Source organism: Fringilla coelebs (genome assembly GCF_963513975.1).
Source record: "Fringilla coelebs genome assembly, chromosome: 6".
NCBI classification, from domain to species: Eukaryota; Metazoa; Chordata; class Aves; order Passeriformes; family Fringillidae; genus Fringilla; species Fringilla coelebs.
Window position 1 is genome coordinate 45,727,604 of NC_140034.1, and position 16,264 is coordinate 45,743,867.

Consider the following 16,264-nt stretch of genomic DNA (forward strand, 5'->3'; position numbering starts at 1 on the left):
ATGATATTGGACTGTTATTTGTTTCCAGAATAGAAGAAACCCATTAAAATGGACCTCCAGTACTGGTAAAAGATAATATCATGTATCCTTCTCCAATAAAGATTATTCTTTCTCGGATGGACAACATTCAAAACTTTTACTCTATAAAGTAAGATAGAAAAGAGGAAAAAAAAGACAAATTACTTTGAATCTCCTCAAAATAATTTCAAAGTAGGTGAAAATATTATAACATCTCAAGTTATCCTTGAACACATAGTTTTGAGATAACCAGCTCCTTCTACTACGAGGACAACGTAAAATGACTTTAGTTATAATGGAGGAAAATGCTGCCAACTAATACTGTGAAGGAAGATAAAATATCAAATGTCAACATTTTCAGAAACACATTTTCCAAATCCAAACCAAGATCCCTTGCTGCACAGTATTACTGGATCACTCTTAATAAAATCACTTGACAAACTCTAAATTTATTTCATTCATTTCAAAACTCTAAAAGGTCATAAAATATCCCCTTCAGTAAGCTATCAAGTAAGGCAGAATGTTCTGATTTCCCTTTATTTATACTCTGGCAACATAAAGATCAGGGGACAGAATTGCTATCTACTGGAAGGCTGGAGAAAGGCTGCGTTCTCTGGCCCATTTCATGAGATGATTCTTGCATTGTCACTCGCATGATAAAAATAATTTACCTGAACCACTGTTAGTATGAAACGTGTTTAGGAAGCAAAAGTTCAGTTTACTTTCCATGAGAGTGAATTTTGGTTTTCCCCCAGCAATCCTGGTAGAGGTTTTGCTTGTTCAACAGGCTCCATAATTGCCATTTTTTCCTCTCTGTCAAAAATCTGACCTCCAATCAAATTTCTGGAGAGGAAAAGCAAAGTGACTCCATTCATGAAGACTGTCTTAGTTTATGGCTAAATATCAACAATTAATAAGGATTTGGAGCTTTATGTCACAAGGCAGGAAGTGAGGTTAATAGAGAAAACCTGTAAGAGAAATCAGAGGAGTCAGAAATCAGGAAGAATGAGAGAAAATGTTAGTTAATTAATTAACTGACTACATGTACACAATTAAAATAATTCAAGAAACTGGAAATCATTGAAAGCTATAACTGGGTATGGTGAAACACATTTTTTCCTTTAGTGGAAAAATCAAATATTCCTTTCTCAAAACCAACAAAACAGAACAAAAGCACAGCCCAGCTCAGGTCACCAAGCAGACAGCCAAATATTTATTATCCTATTATTGCAGAGTATTCTTGAATTTTGCATTACTTATATTTGCCATAGCTCAGAAAAATGCACCACAGTTTTTTTAATTTTAAGTATTATCTTTTCCATTTTAGATATAGAATCACTACAAAAGCACAAGCTGCATATTGAAATTAATGCCAAGCTGTTCCATCTGTATTAAAAATCTCAACAGTTGCCAAAGTTCAAATGTAGATCTCTTACCAGTAATACTCCTGGAAGTAAAAATCATGCATGTTTGCTTTTCTAACAGCTCAAATAAAGAGAAAGAGGTTAAATAAGCTGCTAAGTTTTCACATTGAAGTCAACAGCATTGAGAAAGTAAATAAAAAAGAGCAGGTATAGATCTGTTAAAAATTCTGCCTTTTTACCATTATACTCCTTTCCTTTCCCTTTAGAAACATAACTTTGCTTTTTTTCCTCACTAGCTAAAAGAAGAGGGGTCTCTCTCCAGGGATGCCTCTTCTGAATAGGTTTTCCTATCATTTGCTTTCCAAACTCTAGAACAGTCCTAAGTCTCATACAACATTTTGCTTTGGAGGTGATGGGAAGTTTTGCTGCCCCTTACATAGCACCATTAGTTGTCAGGCATATTGAGGCATATTCTATACAGATTTAATAAAAATACTGACAAAGGAAAGGGAAATATTTGGACAGCACTGCTCTCCTCAGATATCATGTTGGCAGTAGCCAGTAGTGAAAGACTGCAGGACTCAGTCTGACTGCCCCAGCAAAAAACATTTTGAAGGTGGAAAGTCCCATGTCCCAAGGTCAGGTTGTTTAAAGAACAGCTTCAATTTGGAATAATTAAAACTGTATTTAAACATAAATACATATTACTTGAAGAAGGCAGAAAAGGCAAAGCAGATAATTTAGTTAAAAGCATAGCTACAGGCAATGAGATTCAGAAGTTCTGGTCAAAGGTCTCAAATCCATCCCTTTAATTTGACAAACTGAGTATCTGGTGACATTATTTTTTGTGAAAATAGTGGAACAATAATTCCAGATAAGGATTCCATTGATAAGTAATTTGTTTATGATTGTATTAAACTTGGAGACACAACCACAGAAGAGTAGTCACTAGACTACAACTATAAAAGTGGCAAAAAATTGAAGGAAAGAAAATAAGAGAAAATGTGGAGATTTAGAGTGATTGCACCAGAGCATTATAACATGGTCACCCACAATGTACCTCACACCCAGTACCTTAATACTACAGCCACCTGGGGTTTAGGCATCCTTAAAAAGATAAATGTATTAAATGGCAACATGTTCTAAAATTTAACAGCTGTGACAGATACATGCAGAGAATCACTGTGCCACATACTGGAATGAACAGCTGTATAAAGAAGTTAAATTCAGAATTTGAGCATTTTGCAGTAAACAAGTATATAATTCTATCACTTATGCCTCTATTTCATGGGTTGTTGTTTTTTTTTTCTTCATAGTCCATGACCTGTGTGGAAATCATCAACCTCTTTTTTTTTTTAAATCGAATACAACTAAGACTTATTTCCTCAAGGAATTTTTCCCCATATTTCTACAAATATTGCTAGTTAAACTTAGCTCTAACTGGCTACCAGAGAATACAATTAGACTGTGGAATGCAAAATCAGCTTCAAAACTGAGGTAATAGTACTGAATAAATAAATATACCAGCATTTTTCAAATTATACATTTATATAAATGAGGGCAGATTAACTTCAAAGGCCTTCTGTCCCCTGATCACTCTTCTTGTCATTATGTGTGATTTTGTGCCAGGACTTATTTTCATGAAAAAGTAGCTTTTCATTGGATCCAGGCTTTATGTGTAAAATATGCTAAAATAGGTAAATATCAAACGTGTTTCTCATTCCTAATAACAATTAAAAAATTATTCTAAGGTGAAACTTTAATGTCAAAATAATTAGCTCTGGAATAAATTCATTATCCTGTGAATAAAGAGTTTCATTGTGTAAATCAGCATCTTAAAAAAAAGAAATCAGCTCAAGAAACATTCTATTACTAAAATTCAGATACTCAAAAATTAAAGCTGCCAAAATGCTTTAATTGCAGAGATTTCCAAATTCATGGAGGGAGGAAGAGAAAAACAGCAGGTCATTTAATGTCAGAATCCAAGAAATACTCAGAAAAGTGGCCAAAATATAAACAATCAAGCAGCAAATATGCCCTAGATTAGCTAATGCTCCTCTAGTGGTCTGTGAGCACATTCTGGAATTTGGGCACTAAAGAGATGGAACACACAGTTTTGGAAATAACTCATTCTTAAAATTTTAAACCCTCCATAAGTATCAGAGTGAATTACCCTCCATAAGTATCAGAGTGGGCTGCTTCAGTGGTTTTTCTACACAGAATGTACATAAATAACAGTGCCACAATTCTAAGGACAACTTCCCATCAAATCCATGTAAATAGAAACACTCTAATTTCAAATGATAGTTGTCCACACGTAGCAGAGCAGAAGAGGTGACTGTAAATTGTGTCCAATGCAAAGAAAGGAATTCTAGTAACTAAGTGCAGTGAACTTAGAGAAAGTGAATGGAAATTCTTCGGAATGAAAATCTGAGCAGCATATGTGAAAATATGCACACTAACGTCATTTGAATCAAATGGCTCCAGGTAATTTTCTCCATGTCATTTTTTTCCAAGCTCTAAAACTACAACTATTTCTGATGACATTTATTCTTCCTTACTGCAACTAAAAAAACACATATTTTCCTACTCAAGTACAAGATTTCCAAACAACAAATTGATTTGTCTGTTGCCACAGACTCCCTACTGTTTAAATCTATCTACTAATACACTTGAAGATTTTATGCTCCTAATCCACTCCTATTTAAACATCTCTTTCTCACAGTTCTATAAACCAGATTCTAATAAAATACTATTTATCCTGGAAGACAATCCTATACATAGCAACGGATGCCATCAGTCCTTTATTGAGCAGCTTGATAACAACCATTTCACAAAAGACTAATGGCAAATGGTTTCTTTGCAAATTAACAGTGGTTTACCTTAGGCAAGCTCATGATTCAGTATCAGACTTTTGCTTTAAAAACCCACAGACTTTCAACTATTCTTAATACATGTGCTAAATAAATGCTGCCAGTCAGCTACAGAGTTCCAGGCACATCTTATTCTCAATATTCCCTTTTATAGATGTTCTCAAGGAATACTCTAGGGGTAAGAACCAAGATTAAAACTCTTCATTTTTGGGAAGAGGTTTTCAGATCACATTGAAATGTATTGGTGGAGTTCTCTGTAAGCTTGATAAATTACCATCAGTAGTACAGGGCTTTTTTTTTTTTTTTAATCTGGGGAGAGACTAAATTTACATTATATTTAGCAACCTATATTTAGCACCTTAGTTTCTCCTGACTTAAATTTAACTTGGTTTTCTTAAGACTATGCTGCTTTTGGTGGACAATTTTCATCACCACATTCATCAGATTTCTTCCATGATGAGGTTTGTGAGGAAGAATAAAAAAACAGCTAAAATACTCTTGAATTTAAATCAGAAAAGTGTCCCTCAGACACTGCCATACTGGCTATGTCTTTAAATGGAAGCACTGTGTTTGTTGCCCTTATCAACTCACAGTTTTAGAAATCCTAAAAATGGCATCTTCAAGCAAGGCTTACAGAGACACTGACACTTAAGATTTAAACAGTTGCAATCTGATACCTACTTTACACATAGAGATGCTTATAGTTCTGGTTTTCAGGGTCAACTGTAAGAGAAATTACACATGACAAACAATTTCCCATTCATCTCTAATTATTCTACCCATTCTCCTGTCTCCTAATTCACGTTCCCAAGGATGTCTGCATCAAAAAAACCAGAATTGTTCAGGAGTCCTTCAATATACAAACTCAAATATAGAAACAAAGCCAGGATAAACTAAACAAGAATGCTTGGACTTGGCTAAGACTTAGTGTTCACAAAAAGAAAGACTAAAATTCTGAGGAAAGCAAGACTGTTAATTTGTGTGTAAGCAGCAATCAAGGTGATATGAGACCCTCACATCATATAACTCAAAATTACAGTGGTGACTGCAGAGACACCATGCTCCCCTAATGATCTCATGTATTCACTGGCCTCAGCAAAGCAGTTTGCAATGACCATATTGGTTTCCCAGGTTTTGTACATAAAGGGCTTCCTAAAGATGAAGGACCCATTAACTTCTCTCCATATGCTTACAATCCACAAATACTAAAACCTAGGACCAATTCAATATATTATTATTGTCAACAGGCACCTTCACTTCTGCTGTCAACACTAAAATACATTCCACTTCTATACTGAGTTTGCTGAACTGTCCAGTGTCTCTATATTCTAAAATGCAGAATCCAGTGAAATGTAGCTACACATTTATCCATTAAAATGCATTCAAAGATGTGCATGAATATGGAAAGTGACAGCTTCACTGACTTTTACATTTCTGGATTTATGACTCCAAGTGAACAGTGTATGAAACAGTGTACCAATCTCTAACACACAATTCCTTCTCAGCTGGAAACACCTTATTTTCTGGGGCTCAAAGCCCAGGACTCAGGGATATTTGCTTACACTCAAAGGGGAAAAAAAAATGTTTAATACTAATGTGTCTACATTTGGTAAATACAAACAAACCCTAAAGATAAGACAATCTTCTTTAGGTTTTAACCATTGTAGAAAATTATTTTATAGTCAAAATTGCAGGCATCCTCTGCCTTCTACACCCCCATCCTATATTAGGGGCTGGCAGTAGGACTATCCCCAATCTCACCCAAACTGGGTCACAGAACTTAGTCTCCTCTTTAACCCTCTTGCCTGCTCAATATCCTTATTCACAAGCAATGAGGAGGATGTACCTGCTCTAAGCCAGCAGTTGCCTTGAACTTTGCAGGAAATACCGCTCCAGAGGCATTTTCTTTTTCCTCCCAAACCTTAAGGACAGCTAAATAAAAAGAGACAAACAATACTTGCAAAAGTTTTACAAAGATGCAGTATATGGAGAGATTTTTATTTTTTTCAAATACAATTTCTTTCTAAAATAGTGTAACAAAACAAACATTTGGTTTAAACACAAAAATTACATACATAAAACTGTAAGAAATGGCTAACTATGTGGGTATACATGTTAACTAAGATACATATTTAAGAGATATATTTTGGGCATATTCTAAATTTCACTGAATTGCCAAGTAACTAATTTGTAATAATTTTCATTATACTATATTTTTAGTAGACATAGTATCAAAGTCTGCCTGGATTTCCATTTTAGCCATGAACAACACTGCATTCCAGCAACATTCTGAAATGCAACTCTCCTATTTTTAGAGCCCAAAACCCAAAAACTTATTTTAGGTAAGATTTATTACTCAACACTTTTAGATCCATTCTCCTAATGTGGGCATGAATTAATTTGGGGTGGAAAAACCCCACTCTGTTTGCTGGTACTACTAATGTACTGAAATAGCTCATAAAATCATAAAGAAAAAATTTATTGGACATTGTTCCACTACGGAACGTTATCACCAGAAACCTTATTCAATCATCTGCTGTATAATACCAAGTATAAACAAGCTGTTTGCACAAATCAAAAGCTGTTAATGTTGTGGAACACACTTGCACTTCTATTACTTCAAAGACGGTATAGCTATATGCTCCATTACTATTTCCTCTAAGTATTACTTCAAGGCTTCAAAACTATTCCTAAATCTTATATATTTCCACACTGGCTCTTCACTTGGTTATTGAGTACTTCTGTTGGTAATTTGATCACTCTGAATACTTTGCTGCTGTGATTGCTACTTTTCTCTGTAACTGCAATAAACATGCACATTTATTCTTGCCCTCTGAAAGAACTCTGCACAAAAAAAAATCTTGAGAAATATTATTTTTAGAGAAATTTTTTCACTGCCATATGCAAAGAATAATATTTTGTAACTTTACCTTATTTTCTTTTTTCATTGTACTGTTTAAAAGCATTGTGTCAAAATGAAAGGAAGCATTTAGATTGTGTGATTCTGCCTATATTAAACTCCCAGGTCATATCAGGATGGAACTTTTACAATAAAAACTAGCACCAGGCTTTAGCTTGCACTATGGAGCAGTCTCAGAATCATAAAAGGGATGAAACAACTGGAGCAGCACTCAAACTGCTAATGAGTTCCAGCTCATAGGACCAGATCAGAGTCACCTCAAAGGGAAAAGCCCCAAAGACTCATTGTAAGCACTGGGTCCCCAGCACCATTTTTGTGGCAGTCAGCTTGACAGCAAACATATAGCCAAGTAATAAAGACATAACTTCACACACAAAAAAAAGAAAAGCAAAGAGCCATGCTTTATCAGGGACTACTTTATGTTTCAGAGCTTGCTAAATAAAGCTTTGGAAAGGGTGCTCTTTAGCAAATGAAGGAGTATATAGTTGTCTTCCTATAAATTCAACCAACAGAAATTACATTTGAGTTACCAAGAAAGTTAATTTCAACTTTTAAATCTATGCTGATGACATTTAGATCAGTTTCAAAAGGCCTATAGAAATTTATATAGAAACCTGAATTTAATTCTGACTGCTTCCCAACAATGATGGCAATTCAATTCACTGAACAAATTCATCTTAAAATTAGATAGTGAGGACTGAAAAATCCATTTAAGATCAGAAAAACTCCAAGCTACTTGCTTTTTAAAGAAAAGCTTATCTGCTAAAAAACCCCAAGTATACCCTACACATCAAAAACTGCACCTACTTGAACCAAATACAAATTATCTCACTACTGCCAGTTCTCTAGTAAAGACAATAGGCAATCAATCTAAATACTTCAGGATCTGTTTGTTTTGGATTGGGTTTGTTTTTTTTTTTGTTTTGACTTTTGTTGTGTTTGTTTGTTTTTTTTACTTTGGGAAAAGGTCCAAAACTCTCTCTGTTTAGAAATAAGAGGGAAATATATCCAGCTGTCTGGAGCCAACACCTTAGCCCATGCATCCATGTCAGTGGTGACTAGGTGCCAGTGTAGCTGATAAGCTTCACCTGGGCTGCTGTCTTTTGGCTCCAAAAGAGGATGCCATGCCTTCAGAATCCATAGATTCCCAGAGGAATCTATCCTGCACACAATCCAACACGTGAGCACTGTGCATTGACCCAGCTCTAGGTATAAAGTCACTCAGCATTTTCAGGAGATCCTTTTCACACTCATTCCCAACAGAACTGCAATGGAACTGAACACGAGGAGTATCTTGTGAGGGACAGCCAACACTAAGCAAAATTAAGGATTATCCTTTCAGCACTGAGCATGAGAGAGGATGGGGCAATGGGAGCAAAGGGATTCATACTGATCTGGATACATACATGGTGCCACCTGTTCTATGATCTTTGTTAATCATCATGTATCTGAAGAGATTCAATCTGAGCTAGGACTGCCTTTAGGTTCACCATTAGTGATCTCACAAGCCCAAAGAAGGCTACCAAAGCAACGAGTTTCTTCCGCTTCACATCATGCACAAATGCCCACACTCAATTCTAAGGACATAAGTAAATTTATCTTACAGTAAAGGTTTCTGGCTCTTAGTTTTAAACCACAGAAGTATTATTCCTAATTTTATCACACTATCTTCTAATGGCTGGAGACAACAAGACAGTAAAGAACGACATCCTAATTATTTTGTCAATATTTAACTGCCTAAATATTGCCTGTAGCAAACTTGCTATTTAAAAACACCATAGCAGATGGAGAAGAGCATATTTCACAATAAGATGCCCACTCTTTAAAATGTACATCACAACTGGCCAGTTTTTTAAAGCAGGTTCACTGAGATATACACACTAACCCACAGCCAATGCCATTGTACAACCAAACCTGGGAACCAATCATTTGTCTAATAAATAAAAGCCACCTTTTCCTCATTTCAAAAGAAATAAGAATGTGTTTTACATAAAAACTATTGTAATATTTTTTTATTTATCATCACAAGGTAAATTTGGATAAGCTGAAATATGATCCATAATTTTATTTTGTAAGACGCTCTATCTACGTTACATCTAATTAACTAGTCTTACACTTTCAGCCAACAGCTCAATTTCACCTTCCATTCTTAAAGGGAGGGAGGGACAGATATACCATGGATGAGACACATACTAGAATATTCTAGAGGGAATTTAATAGAATAAAATGTTTCAAACACTCCTGAAATATTTAGACATCTGTAATACAGAAATAACTTCTGATTCCAGGCACAATTGTAACTTCCATCTATCACTGCCATGATTTTACCACCTGACCCAGCACTACAATTTAAGAAGAAGTAGCTTAGCATTTTTTTCAGTAAAGAGGAGAGGTGGACCAAAGGTCAAGCTGTTCAGTCCTACAAAGCTAATGGATACATTGGTATATTTCAAACATTAGGATCTCCCCAAAATCCCATGAACTATGAACAAAATAGCTTAATTCAGGATACAGAATCCTGGCATACAGGCAAGTAATAGAAATCCTGAGAGAATTACAGCACGAAGATAAATGTTGTAAAAGCTTTGCTGCTTCAAGAGTAGAGTTCCTGGCACAAGCTTATTGCTAACTTCTATAATACAAAATCATGAGTCACAGTTGGCCCAAATCTTAAACTACTGCTTATAAAGACACTGCCATGATAATTCAGAGAAAAAGTTCACCTCTGACTGTTTCTAAGTACCACATTTTATGTGGTATTTACGGAATGGCAGGCAGCCAATGAAATTCTCAGTAGAACTCTACATCCTCACACAGCTTGCAAGTCATCTTATTTTCTATCTCTGAACAGCACAATGCATTGTAAAATTAGTTTCTCCCTTGCTTCAGCTGGCAATTTACTATATCAATCTTCTTAAATGTTTAAAATTACCATAAAAGTTTCAAAATAATAGAGTTATTCACATATCTATTTTCAATGGCAACATTTGGAACAAAAGCAGCTTGAAGGCAGAATATATTCAAAAGTTACACCGAGTCAGGTGGAACATCAGAGATTGTATCTTCCCTCTTTCAACACTATACAAAAAAAAAAAAAAAAAAAAGGACAAAATCACATTAAACTCAGCAGGGAGGGGCTCAATAAAGAATTTTGATTTATTAAACTTAAGTGACACCATTGCTACATGACAGCCTTTGATTTATATTGCTTTTAATTCACAGCCAACAACGAAGTTTATCCATTCCCTTTTGGCCCAGGTCATAATGGACATAGTAATGTAATGTCCCAATGAATAAGAGAGATTCTGTAGAACAGATAGCTAAAGGCAGAAAAAGTGCATTGGAAGTCAGAAGTTCATGAGATTGAGAGGCTTGCTGACCTACTGCAGGTCTCAAAAAGGACTCAAAGGTAAAGATCTCTCAGAAAGACTAACCCATTTCTTCAGCTTCAGAGTATACTGAAAAATAATTTACCCAAGGCATACACTCCAGGTGAAGAGGAAATACTGTCAGGTCACAGTGTCAACAGAGGACAAGCTGGGAACAAGGTGATCACTAGAAAACCAAGGAAGCAGCACCAGGTGGTTATGTTCTGACAGGATTTTAATACAGTGGAAAGTTAGAATGACTGCATCTCTGCATCTTAACAATTCAGACACCTGATTCTTGACAGCCAGAGGGCAGAAAACATTGCCAGAAACACTACAGGTGATTTGAAGAATCACAAACAGAACACCTTTATTTCCAGCTTAGGATTTCATAAAAATTATGTCACGATGAAATATACACAAGAATGCAGCTTCCCTGCAGCTAACCAAACAGTACTTGGTTGATTAAAGCACCAGAAAGTGCTGTAATCTCTGTGATTGACTCATTGTATTAATAAGTAATAGTTGTGACTGAGCTTTAAGAAACAAATTGTTGCTGCAAATAAAAATTGTAGTTCCTATTGTAACAACACCCAAGGACAAACTACATTATGCTGCTATAAGAGAGAAATTGTTTTCATTTAATTTAATCTTGAGATATATCTATATAGATATATGCATATGCAAGCAAATACATATATATCTATTACTTCTTATTGTTTGTATGAAGGAAACAGGATATTGCACAAAAAGGCTGTATATCTTTGCAAGTATACCTTCTACCTTTATATTACAGTCTGCAATAAAAAAACACTGCCAAATAATATGTTATGCAACTAGGAGTTCTATTGTAAGTTATTTTATGAATTTCTGGACTGAAAAAAATATGTAGTGGACAAAATCCATCTATGTTCAGCATCTCTTTCCATCACATAATTCCTATCCTAAAGAAAAACATGAACATGAGAGCAGCATAGATTTCTGCATTCTGCATGCAATTCTTCACACTTTGCTAATAATAATTAGGATGCTTAATACACTGACATCAAACAATCTGAGAATACACAGTTTGCCACTGAATCTTTCAATTATCCATCTCTCTTCTTAAAGAGGATCAGATTTCAATGAATATATTTCAACAAGAAATGGTGCACCTTACTGTGTGCCAAGGAGCACTGACATGCTGGAGATTTGTACTTGCAATAAATTTCATATGCAAAAACTTGAGCAGAAGTCTACAACAAAGAAGTTGACACATACCAGACTGCACTTAAATGAATAGACTTTGAATTCATTTTAATACCAGTACTTTAGCTCAGCTTCACTATCACTACAACATATGGACAGTGCCTTAAAGGTGAAATGCATCAATCCTTCAGCACTTTTTGCAGGTCAAAGGACTTCCTTACAAATGGCCTGATACCAATTAAGTGGCAGAAAGCTCATTTTACACTAAAACCCCCTTTTTTCTGCTCTTTATGTCAGAAGTTTGGCCTATTTTGAAGCTATTTTACTTTGAGTCTATTCTACTTTTACATTACTACATGACATACACAATTCTGGATGCTTAGAACTATATTTCTGGAAAAATAAACATAACCACTGACCAACAGTAACACAGCAAAGGGAAAATGGATGTGTTTTATGCATAAATTCAAAGCCTCTTAAAAACTTTGAACAGAACCTTGATTCTGGTAAATACCTGGAAAACTACAATCTCATGATCTGTCAGTGAAGAATATACTAATAGAACCATACTGTACACCAGTGTCCTACATACAGGTAAATAGCCTCTCAGTAAAACTTAAAACTTTTTTTAAAAAGTAAAACTTATAAAGCTTAAAGTTTTATACATGACTCTGGGCTAGGGTATTTTTGCCATTAATTAAGAAGCAACATGAATTAATACTATAATATAGTCCAGAAGAATCTACAAAAAGTAGATGCCATCCTAGTGCACAGCATTTTTCAAGTGGAAACTTAATTTCAAAAGCTGCAGTTCAGAAAAAAGCAAGAACCTTTTATTCTGCTAGATAGTGCTACACTCCATTTGCAAAAGGAGCTGTAAATATTACAGTGAAGCTACATAATTTTGATGAGCTTGTATAATTAGGTCTGCAAATCAACAATGCTTTGACTATTGAGTATTCTTCCTGCCTAACCATCACCATCAATTTTTCAGAAGTAATTCTAGAATACTTGCTAAATACCTTTCACTGTAAACAATGGCTTTATTTTCCCCTTTTCTGTTATTCAGTCAGATTCAGAGATCAGCACTGAAAGATTGGTGTTGGAAACCAGAATCAAATTTCAAAGTAACAAGTAACAACTTCAGGAGCAGAGAGAATCATTAGGACAACTGCAGGAACCAAAAATGATGCAGAGCATAAGAGAATACTGCAGAACATTTTTAACACAAAGATGGCAACCTGCATGTACAAGCATGAATAGAGGAAAGAGGGAAAACTACACAAACCATTTTTGCATATGAGTTCTGACAGGATAACTGTGCCATCTATCTGCATTTCTGTACAGGGAAGAGAAGTTACAGGTCTTACCCTAACTGGTGAGCTACTATTTCATGTGCATATTTATCACTTTTGCCATTTCTGTGTTGCTAGCTCATCCATATTTCTAAATAAGAATACTTGTGAATTTCTGATTTTTGTGGGAATATATCATACAGAAGTACTTACTATCCAGAGAAGTCATACCTGCTGCCAAGGATTGGCTCCCCAGAGGTTCCCAAAGCAGAATAGTCCATGCCATAAAAATTCAGTCCTAAAAGTATTTTATTCCTCCATTTTGAATCAGGATCCAGTACTTCAACACAAGCTCGTACCCAGGGAAGGGGGGAATTTGGACCAGGTCTGTCAAGTTAGCAAAAATCAAACAGGGTGTCAAAAAAGCACATGTTCACACTCAGCCTTCTCTTTTTGACCAGTGTAATTGTAAAAAGAAAATTTTGGCACACAAAAATCAGTGAAGATGAGCCTATAATTCTATCAATGCTAAATGCACATTCTTCTGTAGCTTGAAGTGCTGATACACAAAACATGATTGCCCCACTCTTGACTTTTTGATTCAATTCCAAAATGAAGGGACACAGAATTCCTTCCTAGGGGTAAGAAAAAGCTTCCCCTAGCCCATTGCTACTGGGCCTTTCACAGTGCATATGCTATAATTCAATGCTCTGTATGACTTCAGGTTTTTTCTCAATGTTTTTACAGCAATCTGGCAAAATATACTGGGATAAAATCAACCATTTACTTGCAGAAGGAACTATAAAATTAGTGACTGGTAAGCAAGACAAGTTTCAATGATTGTGTAATACTTATTTCAATGATTGTGTAATACTACAAAGTACCTAACAACAACCTACAGGAAGAAAAAGAATATAGCCTTAATACACAGAGTAATTGAATTGTCACGTACGTAACATCAGGATATTGCGCTCATTCCCTTCCTACCTCGCTGGAGAGCAGAGCAGGCTCTCCCTCAAACATTAACATGACAAAAGGCACTCACTAGCATGGTAACAGGAAGAGTATATCCCAGTCTCACAAATATCAACATCTACTACTCCCTACTAGTTATCTGCCTCTAAGCGTTCATGATACCTGTGCCATTAAAACTCAACATGCTAATACAGCAGAGCAAAGTTGCTGGGAACTGTGCTCATATTTAAAGGCAAAGAAAGTATCGATTGTTTAAAGCTAATTTGTTTGACAATCTTATTATTATTAGTAGAGTATTAACGTACCCATACTGCAGAACTGTGCTAAATAACCCAAAAAGCATTATTTAGCCTGGAAAAGAGCAAGTTATCCGTTTTAAAGAATGCCTTTTTAGCTGGAGTACAAAGTCTTTGATAATATCCAAACCCCAGATACACATTGCTGTTTAAACTGTACTGAGTTATCAGCTTCTGGACAAATTGCCTATTATAATTACTAATCTAGAACTTTAGTATCATACAAGTACAAAGTGCTATCCACTTTACTAGAAAAAAAATTGACTTGGACTGTGGATTTAACAGACCCCAGTAGGAATCAGCTCCTTCAATGATCTTTCTGATGTCAGATGAAATCTTACCGATGTGGGGCTGAATAGTCATACGTCATGAGACTGAAGCTGTCTACTGCCGAGGCCAACTGATCAAATTCTCTCTTTGTGAACATTCCTGGCTGGTTGGTCCTTTCAAAACAAAGCAAAACAGAAACAGGAAGAGATAAATTACAACAATGACCAGGCTTATTCTCTCCTTTGGGTTTCATATCATTTGATCACATAAGAGAAAAATATTTCATTCTGAGGTGGCAAAAAAAATTAAAATATGTATTTCAGTGCCATTTTTGTAATAAACAGCTAAGAAAAAGAAAAAAAATTCAATGCTATCTAGGTGGCCAGTGGGAAGAATCATACTTCCACAGCACACTTACCAAATAAGTATTTCCAGAATGGCTGCAACAGTGATTATAAGGGCTGTGGACTAATCAAATTGCCTTAGGTAGCAATCAATTGAGCTCTAAAAGCTTTTACAAAACCTTTAATTGCTTGGGCTGTTGAACTGGTTTTGAGACTTACAAAACTGAGGCATACTTAAATAAATGGATGGGTGCAGCTGTTAATAGAAAAATACAAATCAAATGCAATTTTTTTATTGACCTCAAAAAGAACAATTTCTGTTTATACCATACTTAAGAAAGAAAACCTGTTTTCTTTAGACAGAGGCAGGTCCATTTCTTTCTTTGGTCAGCGGAGAAGAAAGAAGAAATCCATTCTATGACCTTTTCTAGACAAAAGTCTAGTTATGCCTTCAGCACATCTTGGTATGAAATATGGAAAATCATTCTTCCCCCCCTTTCTTGCTTACTCTTGATTTACAAAATATAGACCTGGATTAATATCTACCTTATCTTCATGGGTGAGGGGGTGTGTATTTTTGTCTGTTTTGGATTCAGAGAGGCTATTGTCTTCCTTCAATCATTCAAGATGGAAACAATTAATTCACACAAGTTGCCAGAAAACATTGGATCTGTTTCAAAGAGAATTTGTAATTTCAAAATAGCAGCACAAGCAGCACAGAGGCAACATAAGGCAACCTTAATCACATTGCAAAGATGGGACTGGACTAAAATGGAGAAGAGCTACTGCCAGAAGAGGCCTGTCCTCAACCAGAGGGCTCTGAAGCATGTTAATATGAGACAAACAGGTAGAGAAACAGGATATTGTCCCAAATAATCTGGGACAGCAGTGTACATAGGGAGACATTGCAAAATAAGACAAAAGGGGAAAAAATGCAGTTTAACAGCTAAAAACGCTGTGGTGCATCTCTGCTATTGAAGAGGTAGACTTATAGGATTGTACAAGATTACTCTAGAGAGCAGAGGAGTGAGACTGGAGAATCCAGACTTTTCCAATAGTAGCAGTAACTGCTACTTAAGTTGGAAATTAGAAGCCAAGCCTTGTCTAAGCAAAGTATGCTTTTAAAACCACTCACGTTCCGGCTTAAATGTAAAAACAAAAAAGATGCTCAGTGACAGATGCAAGTAATAAACAGAAAAATCACATATTTTGACCTTTATCCCTTTTGGATCAGTGTGGAAATTCTACATCCAACAATATGTTCTACATGGATCACCAGAGCATAACAGTGTTCATTTATCAGTTCACAAGGACACTTTGTGTTCCAGTTCATAAGGAAAGAGGTGAACAAAA

General features: G+C 35.5%; 1 protein-coding gene across 2 annotated transcripts in view; it reads right to left on the reverse strand.

Moving 5' to 3' along the window:
- CHID1 (chitinase domain containing 1) overlaps positions 1-16,264 on the reverse strand; it is a 94,282-nt gene that overhangs the window by 45,782 nt on the left and 32,236 nt on the right. The window contains exons 8-9 of one of the 2 annotated variants that reach the window (XM_084208304.1): positions 14,639-14,740; positions 13,258-13,413 (exon numbers count right to left, since the gene is read on the reverse strand). In XM_084208304.1, coding sequence (XP_084064430.1) covers positions 13,258-13,413; positions 14,639-14,740 — 258 coding nt within the window. The remainder of the gene's footprint in view (positions 1-13,257; positions 13,414-14,638; positions 14,741-16,264) is intronic. The other variant, XM_084208303.1, reaches the window with a different exon arrangement.